We start from the raw sequence: 18099 nt of genomic DNA, 5'->3' as shown, positions 1-18099 counted from the left end.
TGTTTGTCAGCGCTATTGAGGCGCTATTTTCGGACGTAATTCGGGGCAAAAACGCCCGAATTACGTCCGTAATTAGTGCGTGTGAACATACCCTTAGTCTCTCTTCCTCCAGCTTTGCTGCCTCTCCCTGTTTTTAACATAATTTTTATAACTTTATAGCTTTTTAGTTCTTTTTCACTCCTTTCCTGTTTGAGTAGTTAAGTTCTTTCATTTTATCATTTATTGCCCCCTTTACAATTTTATTTATCCACAATGGTTTTCTCCTGTTCCTAACCCTTTTATTCCCAAAAAGTGTGTACCTCTTACAATGAAAATGTAAGATGCCTTTAAAGAGTTTCCCATTTAGTATATGTACACTTACTTTGAGGACATTGAGGTTCTAAACTGATCAATTTCACCTTCTTGAATTTCAGTGTTTTTGTGGCTCTTTGACAAAATAACCTAATGAAAGTCAAGGGAAAGTTTATTACATTATGGTCACTATTTCCTAGGTGCCCCACAACCTGCACCTCAGTTATTAATGTTTTTCTTTTAGATCTATTGCTTAAGGGTGGATTCACACGAACGTGTATTGGGTCCGTGCGGGCCGCGTGGTTTTCACGCGCCACGCACAGACCAATACAAGTCTATGGGGCAGTACAGACAGACCGTGCTTTTTCCGCAGCGTTTGTCCGCTGCGCAAAAAGCGCGACATGGTCAATATCGCCGTGTATTTCGCGCATCACGCACCCATTGAAGTCAATGGGTGCGTGAAAACCACGCAGGTCGCACGGAAGCACTTCCGTGCGAACTGCCTGTTTCGCGCACCAGCTGACAAAAGGATGAATGTAAACAGAAAAGCACCATGTGCTTTTCTGTTTACAAACATCCGAATGGCGTGTCATAATGATGGCGGCTGCGCGAAAAGCACGCAGCCGCGCATCATATGATGCTGCCTCACGGAGCAGGCAAGTGGCTTTTGCGCAGGCAAAACGCCGCGTGTTTTGCGTGCGCAAAAACGCCACGCACGTCTGAATCAGCCCTAATATTAAGTCCAAAAGGGTCCTGCATCAGTTGGGAAAGGTAGTTATTGACAAAAAAAAAATGATTTTTTTTTATGAGATTTACAGGTGTGGGATCTATGGTTCTATCCTACATGTCAAGCATTTTCTCTTCACACCTATATACATAGTTGCATTGAAAGAGACACATGTCTCTCAAGTTCAACCTTTCCAAGATTAATTATACATCATTCATTGCTAAATCATTTATAACCCTCACTTCAATGTCATCAGATAAGCATCTAACCCGTTTCGGAATGCTGCCATTGTATCTGCCATTACTACCTCTTGGTGTAGGGCAATTCATAGCTTGACTACTCTAACTGTAAAGAACCCTTTCCTATATTGATGTCTGTTGCCTTTTCTCCACATGTAAAGAATGTCCCTTGGTCATTTGTACTGTTCTTTAAATAAATGAATAAAAGGTGTCTGTTTTCCAAACTGACCATTTTACTTCCCATATTATGTTACACATTTTCCTGTCTTCATGTTCTATCTGTCTGCCTGTCCTGTTTATTAGCCAGTCAGGTTGTTCACCTAGAAGCTAGGAACCTGTCCACTCATATGATCATGTTATTTAGTCTATATATTGAGACAATGTAATGATATGAGAAACGTAAAGTATCAAAGCATGAAATCCCAGACAATCTGCACAGTATGAGCTGAGTCAGCTATAAACTTGCACCACTCTATGAAAATAAGTTTATACATCCCAGCTGAATATGTATGAATTTATAAGGTTATCAATTAATGACAAATAGCGCATTATAAAAGTGCTTGATAATTTATTGCAACAGATATACATAGGAAAAGTTGCAGACTACTCCTCTTCACTTCCTTCAATCTGTATTCTTTTAAAAATAACGTGATTATGTGGTTAAAATTCCAACTTTTCATTGTGTATTTGTACAGGGTGGGCCATTTATATGGATACACCTAAATAAAATGGGAATGGTTGGTGATATTAACTTCCTGTTTGTGACACATTAGTATATGGGAGGGGGGAAATTTTTCAAGCTGGGTGTTGACCATGGCGGCCATTTTGAAGTTGTCCATTTTGTATCCAACTTTAGTTTTTTCAATGGGAAGAGGTTCATGTGACACATCAAACTTATCGAGAATTTCACAAGAAAAACAATGGTGTGCTTGGTTTTAACGTTACTTTATTCTTTCATGAGTTATTTACAAGTTTCTGACCACTTATAAAATGTGTTCAAAGTGCTGCCCATTGTGTTGGATTGTCAATGCAACCCTCTTCTCCCACTCTTCACACACTGATAGCAACACCGCAGAAGAAATGCTAGCACAGGCTTCCAATATCCGTAGTTTCAGTTGCTGCACATCTCGCTATGCTGTCTATGCTGTGAAGATACGAGATGTGCAGCAACTGAAACTACGGATACTGGAAGCCTGTGCTAGCATTTCTTCTGCAGTGTTGCTATCAGTGTGTGAAGAGTGGGAGAAGAGGGTTGCATTGACAATCCAACACAATGGGCAGCACTTTGAACACATTTTATAAGTGGTCAGAAACTTGTAAATAACTCATGAAAGAATAAAGTAACGTTAAAACCAAGCACACCATTGTTTTTCTTGTGAAATTCTCGATAAGTTTGATGTGTCACATGAACCTCTTCCCTTTGAAAAAACTAAAGTTGGATACAAAATGGACAACTTCAAAATGGCCGCCATGGTCAACACCCAGCTTGAAAAATTTCCCCCCTCCCATATACTAATGTGTCACAAACAGGAAGTTAATATCACCAACCATTCCCATTTTATTTAGGTGTATCCATATAAATGGCCCACCCTGTAGATTTCATCAATCGTACATAATTTTATATACAACCTTAAAGAGGCTCTGTCACCAGATTTTGCAACCCCTATCTGCTATTGCAGCAAATCGGCGCTGCAATGTAGATTACAGTAACGTTTTTATTTTTAAAAAACGAGCATTTTTGGCCAAGTTATGACCATTTTTGTATTTATGCAAATGAGGCTTGCAAAAAGTCCAAGTGGGCGTGTTTAAAGTAAAAGTCCAACTGGGCGTGTATTATGTGCGTACATCGGGGCGTTTTTACTACTTTTACTAGCTGTAGTAAATCCACTATCATCCACTTCTCTTCAGAACGCCCAGCTTCTGGCAGTGCAGACACAGCGTGTTCTCGAGAGATCACGCTGTGACATCACTCACTTCCTGCCCCAGGTCCTGCATCGTGTCGGACGAGCGAGGACACATCGGCACCAGAGGCTACAGTTGATTCTGCAGCAGCATCGGCGTTTGCAGGTAAGTCGATGTAGCTACTTAGCTGCAAACGCTGATGCTGCTGCAGAATCAACTGTAGCCTCTGGTGCCGATGTGGCCGACACGATGCAGGACCTGGGGCAGGAAGTGAGTGACGTCACAGCGTGATCTCTCGAGAACACGGCTGTGTCTGCACTGCCAGAAGCTAGGCGTTCTGAAGAGAAGTGGATGATACTTCTCGTCAGAACGCCCAGCTAGTAAAAGTAGTAAAAACGCCCCGATGTACGCACATAATACACGCTCAGTTGGACTTTTACTTTAAACACGCTCACTTGGACTTTTGCAAGCCTCATTTGCATAAATACAAAAATGGTCATAACTTGGCCAAAAATGCTCGTTTTTAAAAAAAAAAAACGTTACTGTAATCTACATTGCAGCGCCGATCTGCTGCAATAGCAGATAGGGGTTGCAAAATCTGGTGACAGAGCCTCTTTAACAGCTTCATATAATCATCATCCAATGCGTATCTCCCCATGGGAAAGAAGCTAAATGCTGTGGTCTAAGATAGGCCTTCCAAGATCACACCAATGCTACAAATGATCACCTATTGAACATCCTGCTTACAAAATGTACGCTTAGTCCTAACTTATAACTCTGGGGCTTTGAACCCCTTAATGATCGCCGATACGCCTTTTCACGGCGGTCATTAAGGGGCTTTATTCTAGGCCACCGCCTTTTCACGGCTGCCTAATCAACGTCCTGCACAGGTGTCTGATGACAGCTCCTGACAGGCTCCAATGGTAGCGATTGAAGTTTACTTTGATCGCGACCATTTAACCCCTCAAATGCCGCGGTCATTAGTGACCACTGCATTTGATTAGTTTACAGAGGGAGGGAGCTCCCTCTGTCACCCATCGGCGGCCCGCAAATCCAATTGCGGGTATCTAATGGGGTACCATGGCAGCCGGGGGCTATATGCCTTTGCTGGCTATATGCCTATTAGGCCGTGCCAGAGGAATGGCCTAATAGATGCCTGTCAGTTTTATACTGACAGGCAGTAATGCTTTGATATACTAAGTATACCAAAGCATTATATCTGTGATTTAAAGATCGCTTAGTGAAGTCCCCTAGTGGGACTGAAAAAATAATTACCGTAATGTGAAATAAAAATAAATTAAAAAAACGTACACATAAAAAAAAAAAAACAACATTTTTTCCTATAAAAATAGTTTTATTTAGTAAAAGTGTAAAAATAAAAACAACACATATATGGTATCCCGCAATAGTAATGACCCAAAAAAGTTAGCATATTATTTCAACTGCAAGGTGAACGCCGTAAAAAAAAAAAAACAATGCAAAAAACAACTTCAAAATTGATATTTTTTTCCATTCCCAGCAAAAATATTATAATAAAAGGTTAATCAATAAGTCCCATGTACCCCTAAATGGTAGCAATGAAGTCCCACAAAAAACAAGCCCTCACATGGCGACATTGACTGAAAAATAAAAAAGTTATGGCTCATGCAAAATAAAATTGTTTTAGTTCAAAAGTGTTTTTATTCTGCAAAAGTAGTATAACATAAAAAAATATATACAGATGTGGTATCGTCGTAATCGTACTGACCCATGGAATAAAGGAAGCATGTTATTTACACCGTATGGTAAATGGCGTAAATGTAAAATGCATAGAACAATGGCTAAATTGCTGTTTTTTTTATATATAAAATTATATACACCCCAAAACGGTGCCATTGAAAAAACACCAATCATTCTGCAAAAAACAAGTCCTCATACAGCTATGTCCACGTGAAAATAAAAAAGTTAAAGCACTTTGAATGTGACGATGGAAAGATGGAAAAACTAAAAAAATTGCTTGGTCATTAGGGCCCAGAATGCAAGCAGGCAGGGCCGGCTCCAGGCTTATGTGGGCCCTTGGGCGACACAGACTTAGTGGGCCCCTCTGCGGGGAAACTCACGGCGGCAGTAAAATGCCAAAAATCGTCACTTTCTGCCCCCATATAGATATTAGGCCCTGTTTATGCCCCCATATATAAGTTAGGCCCCCAGTTTGTACCCCAATAAATTTAGTACCCTCTGTAGATAGTGCCACACAGCACCCTCCACCCAGGTAGTGGCACACAGCTCCTGACGTCACTGTCTATATATGGACAGTGTTGTCAGGGGCAACCCCAGATCCATAGTCCCGGGCAGAGCACTACTAGCACTCTGCCTGGGAGTGGCGTAGCTAAAGGCTCATGGGCCCTAGTGCAAGAATTCAGCTTAGGCCCCCCTACCCAACACCACCAGACCCCTGTGCGCGCCTATGCCCAGCTGCCTTGCCTGACAGACCTCATGAATGCCCCCACAGTATAATGAGCCCCCATAGCTGCCCCCTCACAGTATAATGCTCCCCATAGCTGCCCCCCACACAGTATAATGCCACAGTAGCTGACCACCACAGTATAATGCCCTACATAGCTGCTCCCACAGTATAAATCCACCACACAGTATAATGCCCCCATAGCTGCCCCCCTACACAGTATAATGCCCCCCATAGCTGACCACCACAGTATAATGCTCCCTGTAGCTGCCCCATGCAGTATAATGCCCTCCGCAGCTGCCCCACACAGTATAATGCCCGCCATAGCTGCACCATACAGTATAATGCCCCCATAGCTGCACCATACAGTATAATGCCCCCCATAGCTGCACCATACAGTATAATGCCCCCATAGCTGCACCATACAGTATAATGCCCCCCATTACTGTCCCATACAGTATAATGCCCCCCATAGCTGCCCCATACAGTATAATGCCACCATTTCTGTCCCATACAGTATAATGCTCCCCATAGCTGCACCATACAGTATAATGCCCCATAGCTGCTCCATACAGTATAATGCCCCCCATAGCTGTCCCATACAGTATAATGCCCCCCATAGCTGCCCCATACAGTATAATGCCCCCATAGCTGTCCCATACAGTATAATGCCCCCCATAGCTGCACCATACAGTAAAATGCCCCCATAGCTGCACCATACAGTATAATGCCCCCCATAGCTGTCCCATACAGTATAATGCCCCCCATAGCTGTCCCATACAGTATATTGCCCCCATACAGTATAATGCCCTCCATAGCTGCCACATACAGTATAATGCCCCCCACAGCTGTCCCATACAGTATAATGCCCCCTCAGCAGCTACAATAGGACCCCCCTCCCATACCCAGTATAATGTCCACATATGTACCTAATAGAAAAAAACAACATAATTACCTACTGACGTGGGGAGGATCCCTCTCCTCCTCTGCACTGTCCTGTGAGTGACTCGTCGCAGACGGGCGATAGGTAGTGACGTCACTACATCGCGCCTGCCTGTGCCGATCTGCTCACGGCACAGTGAATGCTGGAGCGAGGCGAGGCGGGACCAGCGCGGCCAGGCTGGGACACCGCTCTGGTCCTGGCATCGCTGTCCATATTCACTTTCCCAGAGACGGAGTCCCGGAGCAGAGCCGCTTCTAGCGCTCTGCCTGGGAATCCTCTCCTTACATCACTGTCCATATATGGACAGTGATGCCTTAACGACGGCAGCGTCAGCACCCGGCAGCCGAGTGGGCCCCCCCAAGTGGAGTGGGCCCAGGCACTTGCCCGGGTTTGCCGGGTGCTGACGCCGGCCCTGCAAGCAGGGGTAGGGGTTAAACATCAGTTATTTAATTCTTCTGTATACTTAAGCTCGGGGAACTAAATGACAAGTCTAGCAGACAAGCTTTTTGGAGAGTCATCATGAAACCAGAATTAGATTTTCTACCACTAACAAGATGTCGGCACAACATCAGTTGCACGTGTGAGAATCACCTTACAAATTCTAATGGTAAAACTATCTGATCCTATATTTCTTTATTTCAGATATCACAACATTGGAATTCTAGTACTTTTCCTTCATGATTTCAATGATATTTTGCTGGAATTCACCAAACTCAACATCTACTTTAAAATACGAGGAGGAACATACCACAAAATCAATGCAATAATTACAGATATCGGATCTGTCCTATTCAGTGTAAGCTGGTACGTAATTCCTCTGGCATATAATCTACTCTAGACTGTAATTGTATGCACAGACGTCTATAACTTCTTATGTTACTCTTCCTGCAGGTTCTGGTTCAGACTCTTCTGGTTTCCTATAAAGGTCCTTTATGTCACATGCTGTTCAAGCCTTGAATCTAATCCAAATATCCCGTTTTATTTCTTCTTCAACGTCCTACTGTTCTTATTGACACTTATGAATATTTATTGGTTTTTGGTAAGTATGTGAGTTTTAGTTAGTGTCACATCCTATGTTCAATATGTAATCTACACCCTAAACTATATGTTTCAAAGATGTATTCGAGTGGGCTTTTGGGCTTAGTTATCTCTCCCACCTGATAAGTTTGTTTCACTTCCACTTGGAGGTGGTTTTAAACAATCACAAAAAGGCTTGTAGAAAATAGTATTTCTAGCAAAAAGTGTTTAACAGGGTATCTTAGTCTTATATATGAAATATTTTCTCATGGGCAGTGACATACATAGAAGAGAGGGGGCACATAGCAAAGATGAAAATGGGCCCTTTATTATGGTGCCTGGTTTTGCCACCCAGAATAGAAGTACCAAGTATGTCCATCTTCTCCAACCCCCTTTTCATGACCATAGGGACAAATCCCCAGCCCTTGTTTGCTAACAGTGCAGTTCATCTAGAGAGGGGAGTCTTGGACAGCTTCTCGCCACCCAGTAACAAAGAGGATGAAACTAACCAGGGCTGGACCACTAGTCTCCACGGGCCCCAAAACAGACTTATGATCTGCCTTGGTATAAGGAAAAATAGCTATATAATTACATATGCTTGTCAAATGTCTGCTTTGTCTTGTTGGTAAACTGGCTTAGAATCCATTTAGGAAAATATATTGTCATTGATGTATTCCAAGAGAAAAAATAGCTGCTTATCAAGACCTTTGTTCTAGAAATACTTTATTTATTTTATCTATCTACTACCTATATACACTGCAGTTTCTAACGATAGTAAATGACACACATATTTATTTGATAAAGACCATAAAAATATTTGGCTAAGCAGCGCAGCTTTAAGACTGGGCCGCAACAACGACTGGTCAGATACATGTTGTTTGACTCTACACATACATTTTTGTTCCAGCAGCACCGCGTATGTAATATAATCAGTGCTCGTGACCTTTTTGGTTAGGTCTGACAGGATCACACTATCCAAATTCCTCAAACAAGATTGGCGACAGCACACGAAACAACCAGACTAGGTAGTGAGTAGGTTTTCTCTTCTCCAATATAAAGCAATTTTTCAGTTTAAAACAAGCCTTTCTCAAGTATAACAATACAGTGTGAATGTGCCCAAATCTATACCAAAGTATGACATAATCAAAATGTGACCATAGTCAAGAGGTCAGAGTACAATAATAGATGGAGTACTATAAAGCTCATTATTTCAAAGTACATTGTGACAATGAATCAGACGGAGGGGATTACTGCATCTATTATTCTACTGTCACCTTCTGGCACTGGTCACGTTTTGATGATGTCATAATTTGGTATATATAAGCACATTCACACTGTATTGTTATGCTTGAGAAAGTGTCACGTTGGGTCTGTGGATCCACTGGGCCGTACCGCCTTGGCGGTATGGCAGCTGGCCAACAGGGCGCAGGTCAATGTCTATAGTTTGTATAGGGTACCTGTGGCAGCTCGGACAGTAGCAAGGCAGGCTCGGCTGGGACTAGGCAGCAGGTAGACGTCAGGCGTGGTGAAGCATGACTCGTGGCTCAGCACAGTAATCGACCAGGATAATACGGAATGCAAGGAACAGGAACACACTAGGAGACCATTGCATAGACAAACTAGGGAAACAACAACAACGCTTAGGCATCGAAGCAGGGGGCTGGAACCCTCTTATGGTCCAAGGTACTCACGGCTCTATGCTTCATCAAAGTCTTGTGCGCGCGCTGCCCCTTTAAGAGTGGGCACGAGCGTGCGCGCGCACCCTACGGGACCCGGCTGAGGTGAGTGGAAGCGAGCGTTGGCGTCTCCTGAGGAGGAGACTGGGGTCAGCGTTCGCCGACTCATGACTGCGGCTGTCATGGGGAGAGTGGCGCTGATGGCCCGCAGCCACGGACATGACAGTATCCCCCCTCTTACGCCCCCTCTTCTTGGGGCCAGAGCGAGAGAGAAACTAATTCAGAAGAGTAGGAGCATTGAGGTTCTCCTCTGGCTCCCTGGACCTCTCTTCAGGACCAAACCCACTCCAATCCACCAAATAAAAAGTATTTCCTCCCACTTTTTTGGTGTCCAAGATCTCCTTAACCTCAAAGGTGTCTGAAGGACCGCTGGAGGCAACCGCAGGGCTAGGAGTCTTGGTATAGCGGTTCAGAACCACCGGCTTCTAGAGGGAGACATGGAAGGAGTTGGGGATCTTGAGGGTAGGAGGCAGCCAAAGCTTGTAGGCGACAGGGTTGATCTGCTGAAGGGTCCGAGGAACCTGGGAGCAAATTTGCATGATGGCACCCTTAGACAGATATTCCTAGAAGACTGCCAGATCTTCGTGCCAGGGAGAACGTTCTCTTCTCCTTGTGTCAGCCTTCCGTTTCATGCGGTCGACTGCCATTAGGATGGAGGATCAAGTCTGCTGCCAGATCTGCAGGAAGTCTCTAAAAGCGGAGTCAGCCGCTGGTACCTCGGAAGTATCGGGCATCGGAAGAGGAATTTGTGGGTGTTGGCCATAGACAATGAAGAACGGTGTATTCCTTGTGGACTCGCTGGTGTGATTATTATATGAGAACTCAGCCCACGGAAGCAGCTGCACCCAGTCATCATGCTGCTTGGAGATAGATACATAGACTCCAAGCGTATATTGGTTACAGTCTAGGTAAAGTTTAAGAGACCAACTTCCCCCCATAATGTATCAGATAGACTGCTCCATGATTATTGAACCATACCGAAGAAAGAAGCTAGAGCATAACGTCTAAGTATATAAGAATATATCAATTTTTATTTTTAGAAAATAACATACAATTAAAAACACTTCATAAGAAGACTCTAGTACTAATACCGTGGTACATCATACAGCACAGGACAGTATTACGTGATGAAATGGTATATAGGGCAAAACCATATATGCTACCCACACAGTTAAATATGTAAAATATCTCAAAGTGGATTATATACTGATGATCCACAGCGTCCTCTCAGTTATATATAAATACAGTGGATATTACCAGGTCACAAGGGAGTCACATAGGGAGAATCAGTAAATAAACGGTGAGCAGTTATAAAATGCAGTCTTACCCATTCAAAATGAGAGTATCAAAATACGTCCGTGCTGGATGGTCCACAGAAAGACCCCAACGCGCGTTTCGCTGTTTTCAGTCGCTTCCTCAGGGGGTACATCAAGCCCATAATGTGTGTGGTCCTTTTATAGTGTGTGTGTGTGTGTGGAATGATGTGAATCCACATTAGCGCCGAGACGGGAATCGGCGCTCGTCCGATGACGCGACCGGAAGCGAGGCATGCCCCACATCCAGCCCCGCATGCTGGAGCGCACATCCGGATTCCCGACGCGTTACGGGAGTTCCGGACATGCGCAGTGCATGTATCGAGGCTGAAGGGGGCAGGCGTCGCCGCAGGCCGCATCACCGAGCAAGCGCACGTCATCGCGGAGGTAAGTGGATTCAAAAGATGAGGAAATTTAGATCCCAAGATTAGAGCATAAGATATTCATCATATTTTGAAAATTCTATTAACGCAATGATGTAATTATAGGGTCATTTCAAAAAATAGGCATCGATGGCATATGTGAATATACACAGTAAAACTGGACAACTGATACATGAATACAAAGTATACGTGATACACAAGTGTATTTATACAATAAAGCAAGCATTAAGTGAACACAAAAAATAGATAATAAATACTAAATAAATAAATAAAAAGTGAAAAATAATATGTGTATGATATGCTAACGCACATACTAAGTATTGCGTTGGACATAAATTAGGGATAAACCATTAAGGTACATAAAAATGTGTACATATGGTGGTATCATAAAGAACACAAGCAAATAATAATATTATAAATAAGCCCTGATTCGATATCAAGGTCATAAACAAAGATATAGTACTCTCTATCAAGAAATCTACTATAATATGGAAAGTTACGGGATTCTATCCCCCCAATTGATAATATATGAATACTAAAATAAATAATTAAATATACATCCACAGATGCACTAGGTCGGCATTGTTCCCGAATACATTAGTCGGGGAATATGCTACATCCTCACTCTACTATATTAAGGGTAGTTGTCATAGTAACCCACTCAGAGGAGGGCTATATTATACCGAAGTATTACGGCACAATAGCGCCATCTGCATATAATATCACATCATTACATAGCAATACTTAAAAACAGAGAAATCAAAAGACATCCTCGTTTTCTTAATCTTGTCTTCTCCTGGAAGTTCAGATGAATCGCATCATATTTGCACCACACACGAGAACCAGACATATGGGACAAGTAGAAGGATATCTAAAACATCATATCTATAATACAAAAAACATAATTAATAACAAATAAACAGACTCAGCAGTAGATTTTACAGGAACGGGGCAAAACTTAATGTTTCGTTCAGTCCCTCGGGTTTCATTGACCCCAGTAGGACGATCCACTTGCACTCTTTCTGTGCAAGTGTCTTCTTCATGTTGCCCCCTCTGATGCCACAATGGACCTTCTCAATTCCCCGTATTGATAATGTTCTGGGGTTACAATCGTGGTATGTTTTAACCCCTTCCCGCACCTGGACGTAACTGTACGTCCAGGTGAGCAGTAACTTCGCGCACCTGGGCGTACAGTTACGTCCGAGCTTTAACAGTTAACCGCCGCGCGGCGCTACACCGCAGCGGCGGTTAACTGTGCAGGGTGTCAGCCCTGCTCTCCCCGTTGCCGATCAGCGGCCTGTCGCCGCTGAAATCGGCAATTAACCCCTTCGATGCGGTGGTCGATTGCGATCACCACATCGAAGAGGTTTACAGCGGATCGGCAGCCCCCCACATGTATTTGCGGGGGCTGGCGATCCTTATCATGGCAACCAGAGGCCAGACAATGACCTCCGGGTTGCCATGTACGGAAGCCTCGGAGGATCAGCCTCCGGCCGTTCCTCCTCTGCTTCCTGTCAGTGTGACGGTTACGTCACAATGACAGTTAGAACACATTACACTACGTGTGTAGTGTAATGTGTTCCAGCAGCGATCAGAGCTGCAAGTCTAACTGTCCCCTAGTGGGACAAGTAAAAAAAGTAAAAAAAAGATAATAAAAATGTTTTTAAAAAGTGTAAAAATAAAAGTTAGAAGTGACATAAACAAAGAATGCTTTTTTTCCTATAATAAGTCTTTTATTATAGGAAAAAAATTAACACGTTAAAAAAAGTACACATATTTGGTATCGCCGCGTTCGTAACGACCCCAACTATAAAACTGTAATATAATTTTTTCCGCACGGTGAACACCGCAAAAAAAATAAACAAAAAACAGTGCCCGAATCACAATTTTTTGGTTACCAACCCTCCCAAAATATACAATAAAAAGTGATCAAAAAGTCGCACGTACGCCAAAATGGTACCAATACAAACTACATCCCGTCCCGCAAAAAACAAGCCCTTACAGCGCTTTTTTGACTGAAAACTAAAAACGTTATCGCTCTCAGAATACGGTGACACAAAAATTTATTTATTTTATAAATAAGGGATTTTATTACACAAACGCTGCAAAACATAAAAAAATTATATACATCTGGTATCGCCGTAATCGTACCGACCCGCAGAATAAAGTAAAATGGTCATTTATAGCCCAGGGTGAAGGCCATAAAAAAAAGAATAAAAAACATTGTCAGAATTGATGGTTTTTGGTCACCTTGCTTGCCAAAAAATGGAATAAAACGTGATCCAAAAAATTTCTGGTACCCCAAAATGGTACCAATGAAAACCTACAGATTGTCCCGCAAAGAATAAACCCTCACACAGCTCCGGTGGAGAAAAAATAAAAAAGTTCTGGCTCCCAGAATATGGCGATGCAAAATGTGCAGAGTGTCCAAAAGCAGATAAGATCGGGCGCCATTTATCAGTGCGACACCGGCCACATATCTGCGGATTATTATTTATTTACTGCATTATTATACCCTCTTATTATACCCTGATGTACCCCGCACAGATAACATATACCCTGATGTACTCCGCACAGATAACATGTACCCTGATGTACCCCGCACAGATAACATATGCCCCCACATTACAAACTGAAACACCAGTAAAACCCCAAACAGAACAACTACCAAGCTACATCTGCGCCCCAAAAGCCAAATGGCGTCCCTCCCTTCTGAGCCCTGCAGCGTGCCCAAACACCAGTTTACGTCCACAGATATGGCATCGCCATACCCGGGAGAACCCGGTTAATATTTTATGAGGTATTTGTCTTCAGTGGCACAAACTGGGCATAACATGTAGTGCACTAAAATGGCATATAAGTGGAAAATTGTAATTTTCACTCCGCACCATGCGCTGCGCATTAACCCCTTCGCGCACCACGACATAGCATGTCGTAGTGTGGGGGGTGATGTATGGAGCGTCTCACGTGAAAAATAAAGAATTTAAAACTGCAAAATCGCTGTTTTTTTGGTCACCTTGGCTCTAGCTAAAAATGTAATAAAAAGTGCTCAAAAAGTTGTATGTACCAAAAAATGGTACCAATAAAAACGACCGCTTGTCCCTCAATAAATAAGCCCTCATACCGCTCTATTGACTGAAAAATAAAAAAGTTGTGGCTCTTGGAACGCGGGGAGGAAAAAACTAAAAAGGAAAAGAAAAAAATGGATCAGTCCAGAAAGGGTTAATTACTTTCTAATGAAAAACCATTTATGACCACATGTGCGGTATTGCCGTACTCGGGAGAAATTGCTTTACAAATGTTGGGCAGCTTTTACCCCCTTTATCCTTTGTAAAATTGAAAAAAATGCAACATTTTAGTGGAAGAAATGTTGATATTAATTTTTCATGGCCCAATTCTAATAAATCCTGCAAAAGACTTGTGGGGTCTAAATTCCCACTATATCCCTAGATAGATTCTTTAAGTGGTGTAATTTCCACTTTTGGGGGGTTTCCACTGTTTTGGCCTCTCAGGGGCTTTGCAAATGCGACATGGCACCCAAAAACCATTTCAGCTAAATTTGAGCTCCAAAAGCCAAATAGCGCTCCTTGCCTTCTAAGCCCCGCTGTGGGTCCAAACAGCACTTTATTACCACATATGGCGTATTTACGTAATCGGGAGAAATGGTTTTACAAATGTTGGGGTGCTTTTTCGCCTTTATTACTTGTAAAAATTAAAAATGGCTACCTTTTTTCAGAAAAAAAGTAGATTTTTACCTTTACAGAATAATTCCAATGAATTCAGCAAAACAACCGTGGGGTCAAAATGCTAACTTTACCCCTAGAAAAATTCCTTGATGAGTGTAGTTTCCAAAATGGGGTCACTTTCCGGGGGTTTCCACTATTTTGTTCCCTCCAGTGCAATTCAAACGCGACATGGCACTGAAAACTATACCAGCAAAATCAGAATTTCAAAATCCAAATGGTGCTCCTTCCCTTCTGAGTCCTGCTGTGGGTCCAAACAGCAGTTTATTACCACATATGGGGTATTGCTATAATCAGGAGAAATTGCTTTACATATGTTGGGGTGTTTTTTCTCTTTTATTCCTTGAAAAAATTACAAATTTCTACGTTTTTTCAGAAAAAAAGTAGATTTTCACCTTCACAAACTAATTCAAATAAATTTAGCAAAAAAACTGTGGGTTCAAAATGCTAATTATACCCCTAGATAAATTCCCTGAGGGGTGTAGTTTCCAAAATGAGGTCACTTTTGGGGGTCTTTATTGTTTTGGCCCCACAAGACCTCTTCAAACCTGACATGGTACCTAAAATATATGCTAAAAAAAAGGAGGCCCCAAAATCCACTAGGTGCTCCTTTGCTTCTGAGGCCGGTGTTTCAGTTCATGACCGCACTAGGGCCACATGTGGGGTATTTCTAAAAACTGCAGAAACTGGGCAATAAATAATAAGTTACATTTCTCGGGTAAAACCTCCTGTGGTATAGAAAAAAATGTATTACAAATGAATTTTGTAAAAAAAAAATGAAATTTGTAACTTTCACCTCTACTTTGCTTTAATTCCTGTGAAACGCCTAAAGGGTTAATACACTTTCTGAATGCTGTTTTGAATACTTTGAGGGGTGCAGTTTTCAAAATGGGGTGATTTATGGGGACTTTCTAATATATAAGGCCCTCAATGCCACTTCAGAACTGAATTGGTCCTTGTAAAAATCGCCTTTTGAAATTTTCTTGAAAATATGAGAAATCGCTGCTAAAGATCTAAGCCTTGTAACGTCCTAAAAAAAAAAAAGAATGTTCAAAAAACGACGCCAACATAAAGTAGACATATGGGTGATGTTAACTAGTAACTATTTTGTGTGGTATTACTATCTGTTTTACAAGCAGATACATTTAAATTGAGAAAAATGCTAATTTTTGCAAATTTTCTCCAAATCTTGGTGTTTTTTACAAATAAATATTGAATTTACCAACCAAATTTTTTCACTAACATAAAGTACAATATGTCACGAGAAAACAATCTCAGAATCGCTTGGATAGGTAAAAGCATTCCGGAGTTATTACCACATAAAGTGACACATGTCAGATTTGAAAAATCGGCTTCGTCCTGAAGGCCAAAACAGGCTCAGTCCTGAAGGGGTTAAAGTGTCTCGGCAGTGTTTTTAATTGTGTGATGTCAACAATTTCTCTTGCCCCCATGATGTCACGTACGTGTTCCCCCGTGCGAACCCGCAGTTCTCTGGAGGTAAGTCCCACATAGACTTTGGGACATCCGCACGTCGCGTAGTACACCACATAAGTGGTGCTACACGAGATATATTCCCTAATTTGAAACTGTCTTTTTCCGTCAACCGTAGAGAAATGAGTTGCACGGCAAATGTTAGCACAGGATTTGCAGTCTCCACATGGGAAGCACCCTTTCCTAGGTCCTCGCGACCCAAATGGACTAGATTGTTGGGGTATATAGTGACTAGAAACAAGAAGATCCTTGAGGTTTCTTGATCTTCTTGCTGTCATTAAAGGTCTGGCTGATAAACCCTGTGCCAACTGTGGTTCAGATTTTAAAATGGGCCAATGTCTAGTCAGGATGGTCCTCATTGCATCCCATTGCCCATTAAAGGTTGATATAAACCGTACATTTGGATTGCCAGCAGCTCGTGATTTTGATTTGAAGAGGTCAATACGGGGAGTAGATCTTGCTCTCCTGTAGCCTAGTTTTTTTAACTTTTGCTATATCCTCTTTCTCTAAATCTATTACTGAGATCAATTGACTGTTGCTCAAACAGAGTATCTGAGGAACAGATCCGCTTCATCCTGAGGAACTGACCGACTGGGATGGCTTTAATGGTGGAAGGAGTGTGGGCTGATGAAGCATGCAGCAGGGCATTAACCGATGTGGTCTTACGAAACACGTCTGTATGTAGGAAGCCCAGAGTGTCGGTGAATATTTGTATGTCTAGAAATTCCACTCGATGTGAATGAGGCTTATACGTTAGCTTAATATTAAACGGATTGTCGTTCAAATGCTGCATGAAATTCACCAGCCCAGACTCCAATCCTTGCCAAATAAAGAAAATGTCGTCGATGTAACGTGTCCAGAGGAGCACATGGTCAGCGGCGCAAGCTCCGTCCCCATGAAAAACCTGCCTCTCCCAAAATCCGAGAAACAGGTTCGCATAGGACGGAGCACACGCCGCCCCCATCGCTGTACCCTGTTTCTGTAAATAAAAATGATCTTTAAACACAAAAAAGTTGTGGCTCAGAATAAACTGTAACAAATCCATAATCAGGTCACATATTTGGCCATCCCAGTTACTGGTCCTCAGGAAGAAGCGGACCGCCCCCAGACCATCATGATGTTTAATGCTGGTATATAGGGATTCTATGTCAGCAGTCACGAGGTACGTGTCTTGTTCAATTTGGATCTACGTAGGTAGTTCTCGAGCGGCAAGTTCGTCCTTAATTTTAGGAGCCAGTCCATGCCAGAATGCAGCCACCAGGGCCTCATTGTTCCATAACAGCTCTCCCGCCAGGGTGAGGAAGTGAATGGCGTACTCACTCACGGAGGTGTCTCCTTGGCGTAGGTTAATCAAAGAAGCCGCTGCAGATGAGACCCGTCCAGGCTCCTCAAACACCATATGAAAAGTCCAGAGGAAGCCTTGGAAGTCACGGGTCTCAGGTCCTTATCTCTCCTAGATAGGGTTCGCCCATGCAAGAGCCTTGCCAGTGAGGAGAGAGATGATGAAAGCGACCCTTGCGCCATCAGACGAAAATGATACTGATTCAAACATCCACGACATGTACTTGCGTCTCCATCATAGCGGTCAGGAAGTGGTAAAAGAAAAACGCGGGTCAACACTGCCAAGAGGTGTAGTCTGAGGATCAACACTGCCAGGAGGTGTAGTAGGAGGAATGGCAGCTTGTGCCTCCTGCCGACGTGCAAGAATGTTCAACGCCTGGAGGAGTTGGTCCTGTCGAGACCGGAGGTCTAGCATATCTGCCTGCATCTCTTTTGACGTCGTCATGGTCTTGAATCGACCAGCGGGGTCCATGGCCTGAGCGTACTGTCACGTAGGGTCTGTGGACCCACTGGGCCGTAACGCCTTGGCG

General features: G+C 42.9%; 1 protein-coding gene across 1 annotated transcript in view; it reads left to right on the top strand.

Moving 5' to 3' along the window:
- Positions 1-18099, top strand: part of CERS1 (ceramide synthase 1) — a 100424-nt gene that overhangs the window by 33000 nt on the left and 49325 nt on the right. The window contains exons 4-5 of the mRNA XM_075825464.1: positions 7188-7349; positions 7437-7584. Coding sequence (XP_075681579.1) covers positions 7188-7349; positions 7437-7584 — 310 coding nt within the window. The remainder of the gene's footprint in view (positions 1-7187; positions 7350-7436; positions 7585-18099) is intronic.

The sequence above is a fragment of the Rhinoderma darwinii genome, chromosome 1, assembly GCF_050947455.1.
Source record: "Rhinoderma darwinii isolate aRhiDar2 chromosome 1, aRhiDar2.hap1, whole genome shotgun sequence".
Taxonomy (NCBI): Eukaryota; Metazoa; Chordata; class Amphibia; order Anura; family Rhinodermatidae; genus Rhinoderma; species Rhinoderma darwinii.
The sequence above is the reverse complement of the archived record's forward strand: the minus strand, read 5'-3'. Positions and strand labels throughout refer to the sequence as shown.